Here is a 17,869-nt window from a genome sequence, read left to right as displayed (position 1 = left end):
TGTCAGTAAGAAGGAAAAAAAAATCTGACTTATGTTCTGTAGGCTAATAGAAAGATGAGGACAGTGTTTGAAATGAACAAAAACGTCCTGTGCATACTATGGTCATGGACTTCCCTTAGATGACTGTCCATTGCCAAAAATGTATGGATTAATTGAACAATGCAGATTAAAACCATTATATTTTTAAAGCTTTTAACCAACTTTAAGGTTTTACCATTATACATTTTTTTGTAACATATACTCCATCTCAGAGGAGTAATACATTCACATCTGATTGAAAATTAAACTGATTAACTTAAGTAGAAACATCAACAAATCAAAAGATTCTGATGGCATCTGCTTTTGTTTCAAAATGTTTAACTATTTTTAAGGATTACAGAGGTTTGTTTGAACTTCAGGACATATGCCAGTTTATGTAAAAACTTGTGCAAAGGTTTCTTATTTGACTGAAGTTTTACGTCTTGATGAATAAGAATTCATCTGGCAGTTTGCACACAGATTTCCTTGTCAAGTCTCTAATATGCTCTTAACAGAGTAATTCCACTCTGTACTTAATTTTTCTCTGTCCCTGAGGATGATGATGCTTATCCATTGTTTTCAAAGCATGCTGAGATCTGCAGATGATTTGTAGGTGGCTATCGCTTCCACCTCCTTTTTGAATCACAGCTTAAATTGTTGTCGGCTATTCTGTCTTCTGTTGTAGGGCCCAACTCTGACAAAGATGGGATGCATCATACAGTTACTAAGCACAGGGGAATAATTACACTGTACAGACACCAGAAAGCTGCTTTTGCCATCACAAGTCGACGAGGCCCTACTCCAAAAGCTCCAAAAGCCCCAATTGCAGACCTCCCCACCGGCAGTAGTGGAAGCATTCCTACAGAACTCGATGAGGTAAAGTTCAAAAACTCGCGTTTTCAACTTGCATGTCCACCCCTCCCCTTTATTAGTTTGAATTCAGTGAAGTCAATAGCATTACAAAAAGGGTGTCCAGGATCTTTCCCCGAGAGAATGTAATGTTGATGTATAATTCTGTGATGCAAGCAGTATGTGTTATTTAATGATGATGTGTGTCATTAAGCAAATTAATACTTCTGAAATATTTTACATTTAGTACACTACATGAGTACCTCAGTATAAATCCATACAAATGGATTTTCACAATGCTGTGATTGCATCCTGATACCCACATTAAGTTTTGGTCATCTTGATGCACAATGGAAACTCAGAAGCATTAAAAACTGTTTCAAATTCAGCTGGAGTTAGGACATACATCTGACCTCCACGCTTGATGTGTAAAACCTTTTTCTGTAAATGTTTTATTCATATAAAACTATCAAATGATCTAACATGATCCTAATCAGAACTGTGATTACTGAACAGCATTGTGGATTTTATTCTTAATTATTAGGGAGATTTATACCAATTTCAACCTTCTGAAGAGGGTGGGAGTGGGAGAAGGGCTTAATAACAAATCCAGTATTGCTTTGGAAAGTTTTGCTAACATGTTGCAGTTCTTTGTGTCCCCCAATACTGGCAATATATGAAGTTCTGAAACATGAACCAGTTGGAAAACCTTGAGCTGAAATGGGTTTGTGTCAGCAAAAGCCACATGCCCAAACGTATAGAACTTAAATAATCTGCTATAAAAGATTTTCATTTTTACCTGCATAAAAAAAGGTGAAGAAAAATATTAACTTACATGCTGTAAATTCCCACCATCAAAATCAAATACCTGTATAACAATGGGAGCCTCCTTGAAAATAATTATTATCCAGAAAAATCAGTAGTGTGGTTGTGTGTGGAATGGTATTTTTGCTTTTTTTGTTGTTATTGTTGTTGTTTGTTTTTTTTAACCATAAATAATAAAGTAGTCTTACAGTTTAGGGCCTGTGCAGCAAGCATCTGTATAGCTTCTGAATGCAAAAATAATGTTTCTGAGTTTGACCTTATGTTAGTAACCTTGATAGCACTCCTACTCCTACCTAAGCACTCTTACCAAATGAGGAAACTTAATTTTCATCATCTTTTATGCTTGTTTAGTAAATTAAGCTTCTTTGAAACAAACAAAAAGATGTACTTCATTCTTAAGTGTATCTGTTCTCACTACTTTGTTAAATTGTTTAATTCTAGGCTCAGAAACCATATGTTGTTCAGAGAAGAGGAGCTGAGTTTGCCTTATCTACTATAGCTAAACATTTTGGTGCTGAAATGGCAACAGGATTGCCACATCTCTGGGATGCTATGGTTGGCTCATTAAGGAACAACATTCACATAAATAATTTTGGTAACTATACTTTTGATTTAATTTGAGGGACTACTAGAATGGGGACGGCATGTTAATCTGAAACTGAACGTCTTTTCTGTTTTTTAACAGACCGAAAGTCCTTGCTGGAAAAAGGAGATGCTCCTGCCCAAGAGCTAGTAAACTCTTTACAGGTTTTTGAAACGACAGCAGCTTCAATGGATGTTCAGCTTCATCCTCTGGTAATCATATTCCAAAGCAGCTTTGTGAATGAAGCAGTTCAGTCTGTTCATTGCCACTGTTTTAGGTCTTCATTTTGTAGGGTTTCTTTTCAGGTCTTTCTCTAGTTTTGATTGAATGGTGTTTTTATTATATATGCCAGCTTGTCTGTTCTGCAAGTCCTTTATCTTAGTCTTAAAAACTGAAGACATAACGTTCTGCCGTCATGCGGTTAGCTATTATGTTTCAAAGCTATTTTCCCCTCTATCCTATGGGATGTTAAATTCAGTATTTGTTTACACTAGTTGTGGAATAAAGCTCAAGAAGCAAACAAAACACCTACAGTTAGACTTGACTTACCCTTTCGTGGCTGAGATGCCCAAGCATGATGAGTTAGAGTTATGATACTATTTATGCTGTTGTGTTGCATGGAAATCAGCATCTCAACTTTAATTTATTCTAATACCCAATTTTTTAAACCTGGAAAACAGACTGATAATATGAGGATGCCTTTGTTAAAGTTCAGATAAAAAATTTATGCTGTGTTACGTGGCTGACTGAAATGGGTTGATTTCTGATAGACTGACATGTATTTTGTGTGGCCAGAGCTGGAGTGCAAGAGAGGTGTAATAATAAAGACTGCACACTTTAGCACCTGACTATTGTGAATAGGGGTAAAATACAGAATCGTAGAATCACAAAAACATCCCAAGTTGGAAGGGACCCACAAGGATCATTCCTCCCTTGACTGACTAGCCATGCCATACTTGATGCACCCCAGGGTACGGCTGGCCCTTTCGGCTGCCAGGGTGCGCTGTTGACTCGTGTTCAACTTGCTGTCAAGCAAAACCCACAGATCCCTTTCTACAGGACTGCTCTCCAGCCTCTCATCAGTCTGTATATGTGGCCAGGGTTGCCCCTGTCCCAGGTGCAGAATTCAGCACTTGCTCTTGTTGATCTTCATGTGGCTGGCAATCGCCCAGCCCCCTAATTTGTCAGGATCTTTCTGCCAGGCCTCTCTACCCTTGAGGGGAGTCAGCAGCTTCTCCTAATTTAATACCTGCAAACTTACTTAGTGTGCATTTGAGATCAATATATGGAAAGGCTCCATGCAGGAAATAAGTAGGCCAGAACTCTGAGAAGGATATGATGGGGAAGGATGAGAATAAGGAATGGTTGTAAAATTGAGTAGATGGAGCAAATTCATACAGAACAATTCTTACCTACTTTAATAAAATAATGAAGTGATTATAAGTGAAATTGGCATATGGCGTAGAAATATATATCTGATTATCTCTATATACTTATATGTAACTGTGTAGTCAACGTGGAGATTGTTTTTGGAGATGCTAATAGTATATATAGATTCATCCCTGCCACCCTCCTTAAAGAAATAAAAAAAAAAAAGCCGTAGTCTCTTAGGATATTAAACATCTCTTGGCTAAGAGATGTTTATGTCCCTGCCCATAAATTGCTGGAGTACAGAAAAAAATATTGGGAAGGTACCATTACTCTTTGTTCACTCCATACTGTTATATTTTTCCCTTGTTTATCCCCTGTGAGGTCTTTCTGAGCAGAATAAGTATTTGGCCTCATCTTTCTCTAGGAGGTAATAGAGGTTAAAGGTTAAAGAGGTTCAGTGAGGCTGATATTTAGGGACTGCATGACTAAGAAGAACTGGACCATCTATTTAAGACATCTGACATAAGAACATATTTGTGTTGTTTTAAAAAAGACTGTATACACATGTATCCCCTTGGGAAGATGGGAATTTCCTTGTGGGTGCCTTTCTTGTCACCCAGAGTTAATAAGACTGGCAACAGTGATTATTGATCTGCCTAAACTTAAATGGGACCAGCCTAGGACAAATTTGCAAGCTGGAATAAAGTTCATTTTTTCTTCTGAAAGAATTTTTCAATTCTGAAAATTAGATCATGTGAAGGAGCCATCTTAACCATTCTTTGGGAAGCAACAGTGATTTAAAGAAACCGTTTATTTCGGAATAATTCAGTAATTTGCTAATAGCTCATGGTAACTTTTTTTTTTTCCCGCCCCTCACCTTCTATTCAGTTAATTCAGCACTTGCCTCATCTTTATATGTGCCTTCAACATCCGAGCACTGCAGTGAGACACATGGCTGCTCGTTGTGTAGGTGTTATGAGCAAAATAGCTACCATGGAAACAATGAATATCTTTCTAGAGCAAGTTCTACCGTGGCTGGGAGCAATAGATGACAACACCAAACAAGAAGGTGCAATTGAAGCACTTGCATGTATCCTTGCTTGAGTATTCAAAAATGCAGAAGACTCTATTCAGTTGCATAACGTGGGGAGCAAAAGCTGTTGTCTAAAAATAATGGGAGAAGGAATAAGGTAAAATGTTAAGCTGTTTTCCTCCTGTAGACAACAAATGTAAGAAACTTATTTCCATTGCCTTTCTTATTGATGTGAAAAAAAAGTGAAGTTTTAGTGGAGGCAATTCAGTATTTTATTTCTATGTTACCCTCTGAGAACAAGCTAAAGAATGAATTAAACTGAAAAACAAAGTTAATATTTAGTGCCACAAAGGTGCACTGAGGTCAGTAGTGGAATTCACTGGGCTGGCCCTAAATCTAACTGGGGTAGATCAGACAATTTTATTTTTTCATTTCTTTGTTAGTACAAATCTTATTTATCTAAAGTAATGTATTAATGACTTGTACCTATTGTTAGTGAAATCTGCCAGGTGTGCAATGATGTCAGACAATCCTGAACTGGTAGAAACTATTTCCTTAATAGTTGATCCAGGTGTAATGGAACAGCTGGATGTAGGTATTGTTCCATACATTGTTCTTCTGGTGGTTCCAGTTCTGGGTAGAATGAGTGATCAGACAGACAGCGTACGTTTCATGGCTACTCAGTGCTTTGCAACACTAATTAGACTAATGCCTCTTGAGGTAAGCTGAAGTTGTAAGTATACAGACTATGTGAATTGTTTTGTCTCCACTTTTCTACCAGCCACAAAGCCCAGATTTCTGGTTTGTTACATGCTGAGTAAAAATCGTCTTTATACACGTTCAGTCCATATCAGGTAACTGACAATGTATTCTTTGTAATGTAAAATGAGTAAAACTGGACCCTTCATGAACAATTTTCTAAATTAATGTTAAAATAAAAAGGTATGTTTGTTGTTCATAGTCAAGAAACACGTACAAAACAATACTCTGATTTAAACAGAGAAAATAAATAGCAGTAGTAGAAATAGTCTGGAGATGAGTACAGTTACTTATTCCTAGCTCTTTTAAAATCAAAAGCCATAACCTACAGCTTTTGGTAGAATGCTAAATATATGATCCAGTGGTGTTTAATCAGTACAGATCTGTTTCTGTTTTTCACTCTTCCTCCAACACGCATACATCAGACACTTCTTAATATTGCACTTCAAAGACTTTGAATCTTCCACGTAACTTATTTTCACCACCAGATGGTAACAGAAGACAGTTCAGAATTCATTTGCATGTTTTAAACTGAAAAAAAAACCAATTTACTTCACTTAGTACCTGTTACTGTCTTGATTTTTAATGTAGTGTAATAGAACCTTAGAATCTGATAATTAGCAACCTGCCTTAAATGAAGCACTTTCCGTATGCTTACACTAAAATGTTTAAGTTGAAAGTGAGAACAGCAGAAGCAAATGTCAAGGTGAACAATCTGACTGGCATGCTGCTGTTCATTCCAGTGCTATTCACACCAGTGCTTTTCTTCATACGCATCCAAATACAGTTCTGTGTGATATGTAGCTTGCATTTTCTAAAGCTATTTTAGCACTCTTTACTGAGCATCTCTTCAAAATGTAGAACACTTGTTTTATTACCTGCTTACATGTGTATGTATGATATTGCATGTTTCTTCTCCACAGTTAAAAACTTTGTTTTTAAAAATGCAAGACCTTATTTCAGATAATGGATAAGTAAAGGTACTACAGGTCTGAATATAATTGGGAGTTTATAATTTGTATTGTCATGTTCATTTCTAATTGAGTAGAATAGAAAAGAATTTGCAATAAATGAATTGAGAGAACTTACCTATGCTCAGTTTTCTGTATCTTTATTCTCAATTTCATTATTCATTCTATTCAGCCAGAAAAATTAAATGTGACTGAGAGAAGGATTATTATATAAGTCATTCAGCTTAATCTGACCTCCATATTTTTATTGACCAGCTGCAAGTTGACAATATATTTGAACCAAATTAACTGGCATGGTACTCTCACTTCAGACATAATTCTTTTAAAAGGAAGGGTAGGAGGAGCACTTAAAGAAGTAGGCTGTTGTCTGTGTGTATGTACTTAAATACCTTATTGGAACACTTTTAGCATACGTAATCTGGGTTAGTTCCCTCTTCCTTTATTAAACACACATGGTAGAATTACTTGGTAGACCTGAGGTTTTCTTCTCAGCCAGGAGCTCTCCCTAAGCAATAGTAACTTGACTTTTCACATTTCACATTCCTCAAAATTAAGGTGGCCCAGGAAACTGGGATTAGAGATGTGGTGATGAACACATCGATGCTTCTTTTGCTACTTTATTATTAACAAAAAAGAATGCTGAGCATACTTACTATCTACTAATACTTTCTTTGGGCTTCTGGCCTGGTATGGGAAATACCTAGAAAGTCATGTTCTGCTGCTACAAACCTGGGGGTGTTTAGAAATTTTTTTTTTGTTCGTGGTTTGCATCTGTTTGAATTTGTCCTACAGACTTCACTGTCATTTTAAATGTAATTCCACTAAGCTCTGTAGGAGAAATCCATCTAACTTTGGATTGTAGTTTGTGGCTAAGGAGAAGTAGGTGTCAAAAGATTCTTCAGACAGAGAAACTGCCTGGTTAGAGGAACAATAGCTCAGCCTTTGTAAAGTCTTACAAGCATGACCAGGATTTCCCCTCTTATTGCAAGTTTATATAAGCTTTTCATTGTGCCCGTTGGAGCACAATTTGTGCTGTGCATCATACAACTCCGGATGAGTTGATCTGCAAAGAATCAAACAGGTATAGCACAGAATATGGATTTACATAGTTGAGAAGATTGCACATCTTTGCCATCTATTTAAAATGTCTAAGCTAGGATGAGGTTTTATTTCTTATCTATGTGAGAATTAAGTATTATAGCCCTAACATTGCTGCTTTAAAAATACTATTTTAGGCTGGTATACCAGATCCACCAAACATGTCTGAAGAATTAATACGAATGAAAGCTAAAGAACGCCACTTTCTGGAACAATTACTGGATGGAAAAAAACTGGAAAACTATAAAATTCCAGTACCAATTAAAGCAGAGCTCAGAAAATACCAGCAGGTAACAGCTTATACTTTTATTTTAAAAGAACAGTAAGTTCTGGTCTGATGGGATTTTATGGAAGGGTAGGAGTCATTTGGGTGTTGGGCGTTTTGCTTGGGGGTGTGCATTGTTTTTGTCTGTGGTTTGTTTGTTTGTTATTGTCTGAACAATGTGCACATTAGACTCTTGGGTAAGGAAGACCAAATTAAGTAAGACATTCAATTTCATTTCTTCAATTATTTTTTTCCCTCTTTTGATTCTCTTAATTTTTCTCAGGGAATGGCCAATGGGCTCTGCCTTGCTTAGGTTGCCTGTGGTAGCTCACCACTGCAATGCCAGGCCTCCTTGTGCTGTTTGGCCTTTTATGTTTCTACCTTTATTCTCCCTCTGATTTGAGTGAATGGGATGTAGCAGACGCATTTATGAGGATCCGTGGGTTTTTTTTTTGGAACGTACAGACTCTGGTGCAACACCCAGTTGTACTTTGGGAGTTTGTATTTATATATGAAGGATGTGGGGTAGGGAAATGGACTCATAACTTGGCAGTAACAGATGATAGAACACACTGATGTTTGAAGTGAAGTTCAGCTAGCCAAAAGAGCTACTTGTTAATTCTGAGGCATTTCTTTATTTTCTAATTTCAGGATGGAGTTAACTGGTTGGCGTTTCTCAATAAATACAAACTTCATGGAATTCTTTGTGACGATATGGGCTTAGGAAAAACTTTACAGTCCATTTGTATTCTAGCAGGGGATCATTGCCTCAGGTAAGCTTAAATGAATGTTCTATCTTAAGGACTTTAACAGCAGGTTTTATCTATGGTTATGATTCTGGACGTGGTTCTGGGCAAACAGGTGTAGGTGGCCCTCTTTGAGCAGGGGGATTGGAGCAGATGACCTCTAGAGGTCCCTTCCAACCTCAGCTATTTTGTGACCACAACCCCAAAGACAACTACAGAAAACAAACACCAAAACAAACACATGCTTTGGTTTTGATATTCTTAAAGGGCTCAAGAATATGCAAGAACAAAACTGGTGGACAGTGTTCCTCTTCCCTCCTTGGTGGTGTGTCCTCCTACACTCACAGGACACTGGGTGGACGAAGTGGGAAAGTTTTGCTCCAAGGAATATCTTAATCCTTTGCACTATACAGGACCTCCTACTGAGAGAGCAAGGTAAGGCATTTTGCACTTTGCAGTTATGACTTAGGCAGAGTAAAATATCACACAGTTTTGTAATTCACTTTACAACTGGAGCACAGTTTGTGGGCATGGTAAAACTTGTGACAATACTTTTAAAGGCTGCAATATAAGATGTATGTAAGGAACACTTCAGTTATGACTTTCTCTTCTTTTATTAAGATTACAACACCAGGTGAAAAGACACAATCTCATAGTAGCTTCATACGATGTTGTGAGAAATGACATTGATTTCTTCAGGTAAGAATTGGTTTGTTTTCTGAGGTTTTTAATAGCTTAAAACTTTAAGCTATGCTACTTAAGTCTATGTTCTTATTTTCTAGAAATATTAAGTTTAATTACTGCATTCTTGATGAAGGCCATGTAATAAAAAATGGAAAAACAAAACTATCAAAAGCAGTAAAACAGCTGACTGCCAATTACAGGATAATTCTTTCTGGGACACCAATCCAGGTAACTGCTATCCTTTTTCTCTAGGGAGCTGGGTGAGTAGTGGAAACAAGAAAGAGGATCTATTTTGCATTCTGTTTTATTGTGCTGCTGATCAGAGTTGTCCTGTTTCAAGTAAACATTGTAAAATAAGCTTTTAAGTACTAACTGCTTGAAACTCAATCTTTTTCCTTTCCCAGTATGCCCATATACTGGGGTGAATGGGTGCAGGATCCATGGTATTATAGGGTTCAGAAGTTTGCAATAAGACTACCACTTTTTAAGTACTAGCCAGGAAAGGGGAGAGAGCATTTTGTTATGCCTCTAGTGAAATTAGCAGGAAACTTTAAGAACTCTAGATATTGAGCACTGTCGTAACGATTTGTCTCTGGAGTATCTGTCCCATCCAGGACTAAGACCACTGGCATCTCCTGGGTTTTGTTGTCCAGAAGAATTCAGGGTGTGGCTTAAGACATCAGACACAGTAGAAAGTCCATTTAGGTGTTAAAGAGTATGTGACTTAAGCTGATGAAAAATACCCCAGATTTTAAGGAGTTCAAAATTGTGTTGAGGTGTTACATTTGTAGTCTTCTAGCAGTGTTAAATATTTATTGAAATGTTCCTGATAATTTGGAACAATTCATTAAATTTGAAAAGAATTTAACAAATGTTTCTTTTATGTTCAGAACAACGTCTTAGAGTTGTGGTCATTGTTTGACTTCCTTATGCCAGGATTTTTGGGTACTGAACGCCAATTTGCAGCTCGTTATGGCAAACCAATATTGGCAAGTAGAGATGCCCGAAGCTCCAGTCGTGAACAAGAGGCTGGTAAGGATCAAATATTAAATCCTGTTTTTTCTTGTATTTGTAAATGAGAACTGCTAACAAAAAGAGAAAGTGTAGCCATTTCCAACAGAAGGGTTTATTTTGTGCTGAATGTTTGGAAGTATTTTCTACAATGCTTACTGCTTCTGTTCCTTTCACTTAGGGGTTCTTGCAATGGAAGCACTGCATCGCCAAGTTCTGCCATTCCTGCTAAGGAGAATGAAAGAGGATGTTCTGCAAGACCTTCCACCCAAAATTATTCAAGATTATTACTGTATTCTCAGTCCTTTACAGGTATGTTTAAAAAGTGGTTGAAAGCTTAGTTTTTTTCTAGCACAGATACAAGACCAGAAAGGAATTGCTTGCAGTTCTGTATTCCTGTGTCAATTTGATATCATATCTAACATTCTCTGGTGCTACAATAATATAAAGCTTTTCTAGTAGCACATGCTGAAAACTGTTCAGTCCAGTAGAATATTTCTTTAGCTTAATTTCTGTAATAGTTCTACAAGAACAACTTACAGGCATCTATAGATTTTCTTAACAAATACCTTCCAAGTTGAAAGAAAGTAACTTATAAGTGATTACACTGTTAATGTTGATCTTGCTTTGCATATAAACTAGCTTTCTGGTTTTCTTCAAATTCATGACCTGAACTTGAAATTAAATTTGAAAACTGACTGTTCATCTTATTTCTCTTGGGGAGGGGGAAATGCATACTCATTCTTCTGACTGGGGTCTGGTTTACAGGTTCAACTTTACGAAGACTTTGCCAAGTCACGTGCCAAATGTGATATTGATGAAACAGTTTCTTCAATTTCAATGAGTGAAGAAACTGAAAAACCAAAGCTTAAAGCTACAGGCCATGTATTTCAGGTACACTTGATTAGAATATTTTTGACTAACTCATTCACTTATTTATGGTAATTATATTTCTGTTTTTAACTAAAACTGAAAATGATAATAGTTAATTTAGACAACCATGGCCATACAGTCTAAGAAAAATATTTAGAATTTTGTATTAGTTTGCCTCAGTAGTGATATATAGCTATTATGTTTAAATTATGTTTTAGTGTCTTAACAGGTTTTCTTAATCTAAAGGTGTGACTTTAATTGAATAAAAATATACCTTAAAGTCTAACTTGTGGAATGTGGCCAAGTAGCTTCAATACTTATCTGTAACTATATTGTTGCTAACAGTTTCTTATTATTTCTTTAATAATCAAAGGCATTGCAATATTTACGAAAGCTATGCAACCATCCTGCACTAGTGTTAACAACCCAGCATCCAGAATATAAAAGAATTACAGATCAACTTGCAGCTCATAATTCATCCCTTCGAGATATCCAACATGCACCTAAGTTGTCTGCTTTAAAACAAGTAAGTAGACTTCCACGTTGTGCCTTAATATGTCTCTATTGATGTTACAGCTTGGTGTTTTAAGACTCCACCAATTTGAAAAGTGATAAAAACATGAGTTAAGTAGCAGATGAAATAAAGTACAAGAATTTCCTTTAAGGTTTATGCCCTATTTTGCTGTTTAGCCATGGAACCTCAGAACGAGAGGTAGAAGAGAAAGGGCAAACTTGTTTCAAAGCGATGAGGTTTACATAATTTTTGCTGCCTTGTCAGAAACCATACTTTTATTCTGTTTCTTTCTGCAATGTGAGAGCAAGGAGTAACATTTTTCTCCTATTTATTATACAGGAGGCTATTAACTTGACAAAATTAGATGATGTTAAAGACTTAAATTCTACTGTAAATAAAACAAAATGAAGAAAATTAATATTCTGTCAACTCTTGAAAATTTGTCAGTCTGACTCCACAGTCCAGCTGTCCCCTATGTCATTTGAGTGGCTGTCATTTACAGACTTTCTTCTGTAATTGACTGTGTTTCTCTTCTACTTTTGGTAGTCCATCCATGTCGATATTCACATGGGATCTACTGTCACTTTGATATACTTTAATTTAATGCTCTTTTACTTAAAGCTGCTGCTAGACTGTGGTTTGGGGAATGGTGGATCTTCAGAGAGTGGTACAGAAGCTGTTGTGGCCCAGCACAGAATACTTATCTTCTGTCAACTTAAGAGCATGCTGGATATAGTGGAGCATGACCTTCTCAGACCTCAGTTACCTTCAGTTACTTATTTACGACTAGATGGTAGCATACCTGCTGGCCAGAGGCATTCCATTGTTTCACGGTAAGCGTATCTGTTCATGACCAATAGAAGGACAATTGCAATGAGTTATATTGTTTGTGGAACAAAGCTGTTCTTGCCTGTGGGACCTTTTCTATATATAGAAATACTGAAGTTTAGCAAGCCTGTGACTGATTTTGTATTGTACTGTCAGGTCATCATTGCCTAATTTACTTAATAAATAAATAAATACAGCACTTCCACAAGTGGAAGCTTATGTTAATAGCAAGAGACTGCATCAGAACTGAAGTATTGCCTATTTTGGAAAATAATTAGATGACTTTTTAAAAACAAATTTTGAAGTTGATTCTGGTAAAGAAGAGTGCTGATATCTGCTGTTCCTCTATTACTTCAACAGTAAAGACATTACCAAATTGAAGACAAAACAGGAGTATGTGGGTATACTTGTGACAATTGGTATATATGAAGAGGTTTATATTAAAAACAAATGCATTAACTTGTGAATCACCTTGGTGTTCTATGTTATCCTTTGTGTATATCATGCTGATCCTGGAAATGATTACAGTTTTGTTTTACAGTTTTTTGCTCTTAGAGACCTTTTTTGTCTCTGTAGACCTTGGTTAAACCAGAGGATCTTAACTGTAAGATTATCTAATCCTTGTTGGAGGAAGAGCCCTAAGAGACTTGGTATATGGGAACATTTTCTATTGCTATTTTCTACTACATGCTTACCATGGCTCTTGAAGCATATGCTTGGATCCTTAGAAGCTTAACTTTTACTGAAGTAAAAATTAGAGAAAAATCTGAGTGTGCTGCCAGAAGAAATGAGAACACTCAAGTGTCTGAGAAGGTGGGGGAGATGGCGATGATGGGTTGGTACAAAATAATGCCAGAAGTATCATAATCTGAACAAGAGAAGTATTACAGCTTTTGTTGTTTTTAACTACTAAACCTGTCAGCTTTTTTCATTTAGAACTTAATTAGTAATCAACTACTTAATATTTTGTACTTCTTATTCAGTATTAAATCAGCTACCACTGAATACAAGGGAACCTTAAGCAGTTGAGGTTCATAATTCCATTATTTAATTTCACCATGCTTAACTTTCTTATTTTTTATATACAGGTTTAATAATGACCCATCTATTGATGTTCTGTTGCTCACCACTCATGTCGGTGGATTGGGACTTAACTTGACAGGGGCAGATACAGTAGTGTTTGTGGAACATGACTGGAACCCAATGAGAGACCTGCAAGCCATGGACCGGGCACACCGCATTGGGCAGGTAAACAACTCTTAATTTCCCATACATTTTCTCTTATTGAACCCTTCTTTCTTCAGATTTAGATAAGGTTGTAGCATATAACACAAGTGATCTCTGATGGTTTCACCCTAGTTTTTGTTCATATGGCTTTCTTGCAAGTATGTCAGATGTCAAAAGGTCTACTTTCTCATCCCATCCCCAGTGTGGTATGCCCCCCTCTCTGCTGTACTGCTGAGAGGAGACCAGGGCAGAATCATCCCTCAGTGGGGAGAAAGATGCAATGAAGACAAGGAAGTAAAGGGAAGCCCCAAAGGACTGTCGTTCTCTGATGTCTGGACAGGGAAAGAGTGACTGGTGTTACAGTCTCTACAGCTGTAAAGAACAGCAAATAACTAAGTTCCTGAGCACAGACATAATTGCAAATGCTTCCACTGGCATAGCTTCATACTCATCCTTTTCACCTAACATCAGTCAAATTTGAAAGTACAATTACTGAAGGGTAAATCTAAGCCAAACTGCTTCCAGGCCATCTGTGACACATAGATAAAAAGGTTATGCTTTCCTGAATACCCAAGATACTATTTTTTTTACCTTTTTTTTTCCCTTTCAGAAACGCGTTGTTAACGTATATCGCCTGATAACCAGGGGAACTCTGGAGGAGAAGATTATGGGTCTCCAGAAGTTCAAAATGAACATTGCGAATACAGTAATCAGCCAAGAAAATGCAAGCCTACAGAGCATGGGAACAGAACAGCTTCTTGATCTGTTCACTCTTGACAAGGTAAAGAGCCATTTTTACAAATAGCTACCAAAACCGGAGAATGCTTAGGGAAAAGGTTTGCTTTGAAATGTAAAAGTTAACCAAATGAACACCTGAAATAGAATGATGAATAGAAGTTAGCTCTCTGAAAAACAGGAGTAAGGGAGGTGGAATGTTCCAAATCAGACTTAAAGAATTTTGTAGCAATTACTTGTAAAGGGAAAATTAGGAATATATGGTCACAATCAGTAAATGTTTCTGAAAAAATTCTTCTCTGTATTCATTGCGGGTTTTTGGTTGTTTTTTTTTTTTTTGAAGGATGGAAAAACTGAAAAAGCTGATACCTCTACCTCTTCTGGGAAAGCATCAATGAAATCAGTACTCGAAAACCTTGGAGAACTATGGGATCAAGAACAGTATGATACTGAATACAGTCTTGAAAACTTTATGCATTCATTAAAGTAACCATCATATATTTGTAATACAACTGCTGCTAGTTCACGTATTTTTCTGCTGATATTCAGCAAACTTCAAAGCATATATAGTGAACCTTTAGCTTAATGTGTAAATAGATTTATTGAAAGAATTTTCAAAAGACTGGCACTGAATAGTGTCACCTGTTTCACTGGGGAGTTATTCTGTCTTAAAGATTTGCACTGTATAAAAACTTTAAATGTAAACATTGCGAGGTGGTTTGAATTTTACTTGTTCTGAATGGCTGCAAATTCTTACTTGGTAGAAGAATAAAACAAAGCAGGTTTTTACATATGTTAAGAAGCATTACTTCTGTTTGAAGTAAATCCACCATTCTTTCTTTCTGTATCTGTAATAGTTCTGTACAGTTGTTTCAAGTGAGTACTTCAGGTTGTTCAGTGTACATTTTTCTTTTAAACACAACTCGCTTTTATGATGTATTAAAAAAATATTTCAACTTAAACTTTCATTCAGATCATTTCAGGACTTGTATCACCAGAGGCAAAGCCTAGAAGCCTTGAAAGTATTAAGTAATTGAATGGCGCTAGGTATGTGCACCCACCTTTGTATATTGAGTATAAATACACTCTTCAGTCTTTTGACACCATCTTGAGAGAACAGCTGACTTGAACTTTTTAATGTAATGAGCTATACTAAATACAGGTAATGGTCTATTTGAGGCCATATTTGCATCCTGTTAGCAGGGGTGTACTTTTTTAATTTATCTATAAGGCTAGAATATAGCCGCTTTGAGAGATGCACGTATTCAGTATGTTTCAATCCTATATATTTTTTTGTAACTAAAAAGAAATATACAAACATTTTCCAGAAGTAGATTTTACACTGTCTAGGATTCTAAAATCCATGCTAAAGTGACTGTTTACTAAACTGATGCATGATTTAAAGCTTCTTACAGGAATAGGGCAGATTTTTTTTTCTCTTTAGGAAAACATACATAGAAATACCTACATTCAGTTTGAGGGAATTGAATAGTTAAAATCATTTAATAAAGATAGTAAAAGACCTATAGCAGTGAGTGAAAATAATATGGCTGTATGTTAAGCAGCTTTTTATAAAAGGGAGGCAGTAGCAAAAGTGTATTTCTAGATGTGCATATGTACCAATATATGCACTTTTATAAATATTTAATTATAGATAACTTACAGCAGTTGTCTGAATACATAGACTATATGTATAAATATAAAACCTAAGGTTTGTAGCTTGCTGTGTGCTTAAGCATCAGAGCTTAAAAACCACCAGAGACCTCAACTATGTAAAATAAGATTGTTTTAAAACAATATATATAAATCAAAACTGTTCTGCAGCATTGGAGATGAATTAATGTCACATTTCAGTAGTTATGAACTGCCATACTGTAACTAAATTAGCATTCCATGAAAATAAAACTAGGAATATATAACTTCTATGTTGTGTATGTGCATGTTTAGGGTTTTGTTTCTGTACAGATGACTTTTTCATTGTAGGTGAATAGGCATTTTAATGCTTTTGGAAATTATGGCATTATATTAGTTTATTTTAACCGTGTGCTACCTTCATATATAAAATATTTCTGTTGTGCTTTCAACTCTAATTATCCAAGGAGAAGAGACAGGATGGGGCTTGATGTTCTATAAGCAGAGAAATTATAATGCTCGAATACTTGGTACTTTAAGATAACTTGGTACAATAATCTCATGGTATTGCCCAGAAATAATAAGGTTATTTGACTCTTGTTTAGTCATAAAACACTGCATGGTTTTCTTCAAGACTTTTATTAGTTAGTGTAGTAGTAAACAGTTGGGTTCCCGCAGTGTTCTTGTTGTAAAAGAAATATACAGCAAAGGACTACTTTACACTAGTTATTTATCACATTGAGGTTGCTATGCAACCATACTACTCTTAGTGATGGCTCTCTTGGTTATGACATTAAAAAGACACCTGGAAAACTGGGGTGGGGAGGAACAGGGGGAAAAAAGCAAACTGATTGTTTCAGGATTGTGTATGTACTTACTTGACCTTAAGTGCTCCATGAATTAACACTTTCAAAATGGAAACCAGCAGGAACAGAGCACAAAGTATATATATATAAAACATTTTTAGTTACCTGAATACTAATCTAAGAGTTTTATCTATGCTTTCCAAGCAAGCATATCACTTACCATGACCTGGTTTGCACTGCAGAGGATTCACAATGTACGAACTGGATTCATTTCCAATAAAACTGAAGAAAAATCTGCTTTTGGGATGCCTCTAACTGAACTCCACCTATTAAAGGGGTACTGAGTAAGGCTATACCACAAATACACTGAAATAAAAGCTTCAAAGATGTCAACTTCTTACCACCAAACAGACACACACTGGCTTGGGTTGGAAAGGACCTTAAAGCCCCTCCAGTTCCACACCCCCTGCCATGGGCAGGGACACCTGCTGTCAGACCAGGTTGCCCAAACCCCATCCAGCCTGGCCTTGAACACTTCCAGGGATGGGGCAGCCACAGCTTTTCTGGTCAACCTGTTCCAGTGCCTCACAACTTTCTGAATAAAGAACTTATAATACCTAATCTAAATCTACCTGCTTTCAGTTTAAAGTCATTACTCCTTGTCCTACCGCTCCACCCCCTGACAAAGAATCCATCCCCAGATTTTCCATAGGCCCCTTTTAGGTACTGGAAGGCTGCTATATGGTGTCCCCAGAGCCTTTTCTTCTCCAGGCTGCACAACCCCAACTCCCTCTGCGTGTCTTCATGGGAGTTGTGGTCCAGCCCTCTGATTATCCTCATGGCCCTCTTCTGGACTCACTCCAACAGGCCCACATCCTTCTTATGTTGGGGGTCCCAGACCTGGAGGCAGTACTCTAGTTGGGGCCTCATGAGAGCAGAATACAGAGGGAGAATCACCTTCCTCAAGCTGCTAGCTACAATTCTTTTGATGCAGCCCAGGATACAACTGGCTTTCTGGACTGCAAGCATGTATTGACAGCC

General features: G+C 36.8%; 1 protein-coding gene across 1 annotated transcript in view; it reads left to right on the top strand.

The window, feature by feature from the left end:
- The window catches only part of BTAF1 (B-TFIID TATA-box binding protein associated factor 1), a 48,155-nt gene extending 31,029 nt beyond the window's left edge, over nt 1–17,126 (top strand). The window contains exons 21-38 of the mRNA XM_083843990.1: nt 704–894; nt 2,134–2,287; nt 2,378–2,487; nt 4,535–4,736; nt 5,251–5,399; nt 7,645–7,797; nt 8,424–8,545; nt 8,786–8,953; nt 9,140–9,217; nt 9,301–9,430; nt 10,093–10,234; nt 10,395–10,525; nt 10,982–11,107; nt 11,460–11,612; nt 12,222–12,433; nt 13,517–13,676; nt 14,266–14,436; nt 14,734–17,126. Coding sequence (XP_083700116.1) covers nt 704–894; nt 2,134–2,287; nt 2,378–2,487; nt 4,535–4,736; nt 5,251–5,399; nt 7,645–7,797; nt 8,424–8,545; nt 8,786–8,953; nt 9,140–9,217; nt 9,301–9,430; nt 10,093–10,234; nt 10,395–10,525; nt 10,982–11,107; nt 11,460–11,612; nt 12,222–12,433; nt 13,517–13,676; nt 14,266–14,436; nt 14,734–14,880 — 2,699 coding nt within the window. The 3' untranslated portion in view covers nt 14,881–17,126. The remainder of the gene's footprint in view (nt 1–703; nt 895–2,133; nt 2,288–2,377; nt 2,488–4,534; nt 4,737–5,250; nt 5,400–7,644; nt 7,798–8,423; nt 8,546–8,785; nt 8,954–9,139; nt 9,218–9,300; nt 9,431–10,092; nt 10,235–10,394; nt 10,526–10,981; nt 11,108–11,459; nt 11,613–12,221; nt 12,434–13,516; nt 13,677–14,265; nt 14,437–14,733) is intronic.
- Nucleotides 17,127–17,869: the final 743 nt, after the last annotated feature.

Source organism: Anser anser, assembly GCF_964211835.1.
Source record: "Anser anser genome assembly, chromosome: 7".
Taxonomy (NCBI): Eukaryota; Metazoa; Chordata; class Aves; order Anseriformes; family Anatidae; genus Anser; species Anser anser.
Note: the sequence above shows the minus strand (reverse complement) of the source record. Positions and strands in the feature narration are given on the sequence as shown.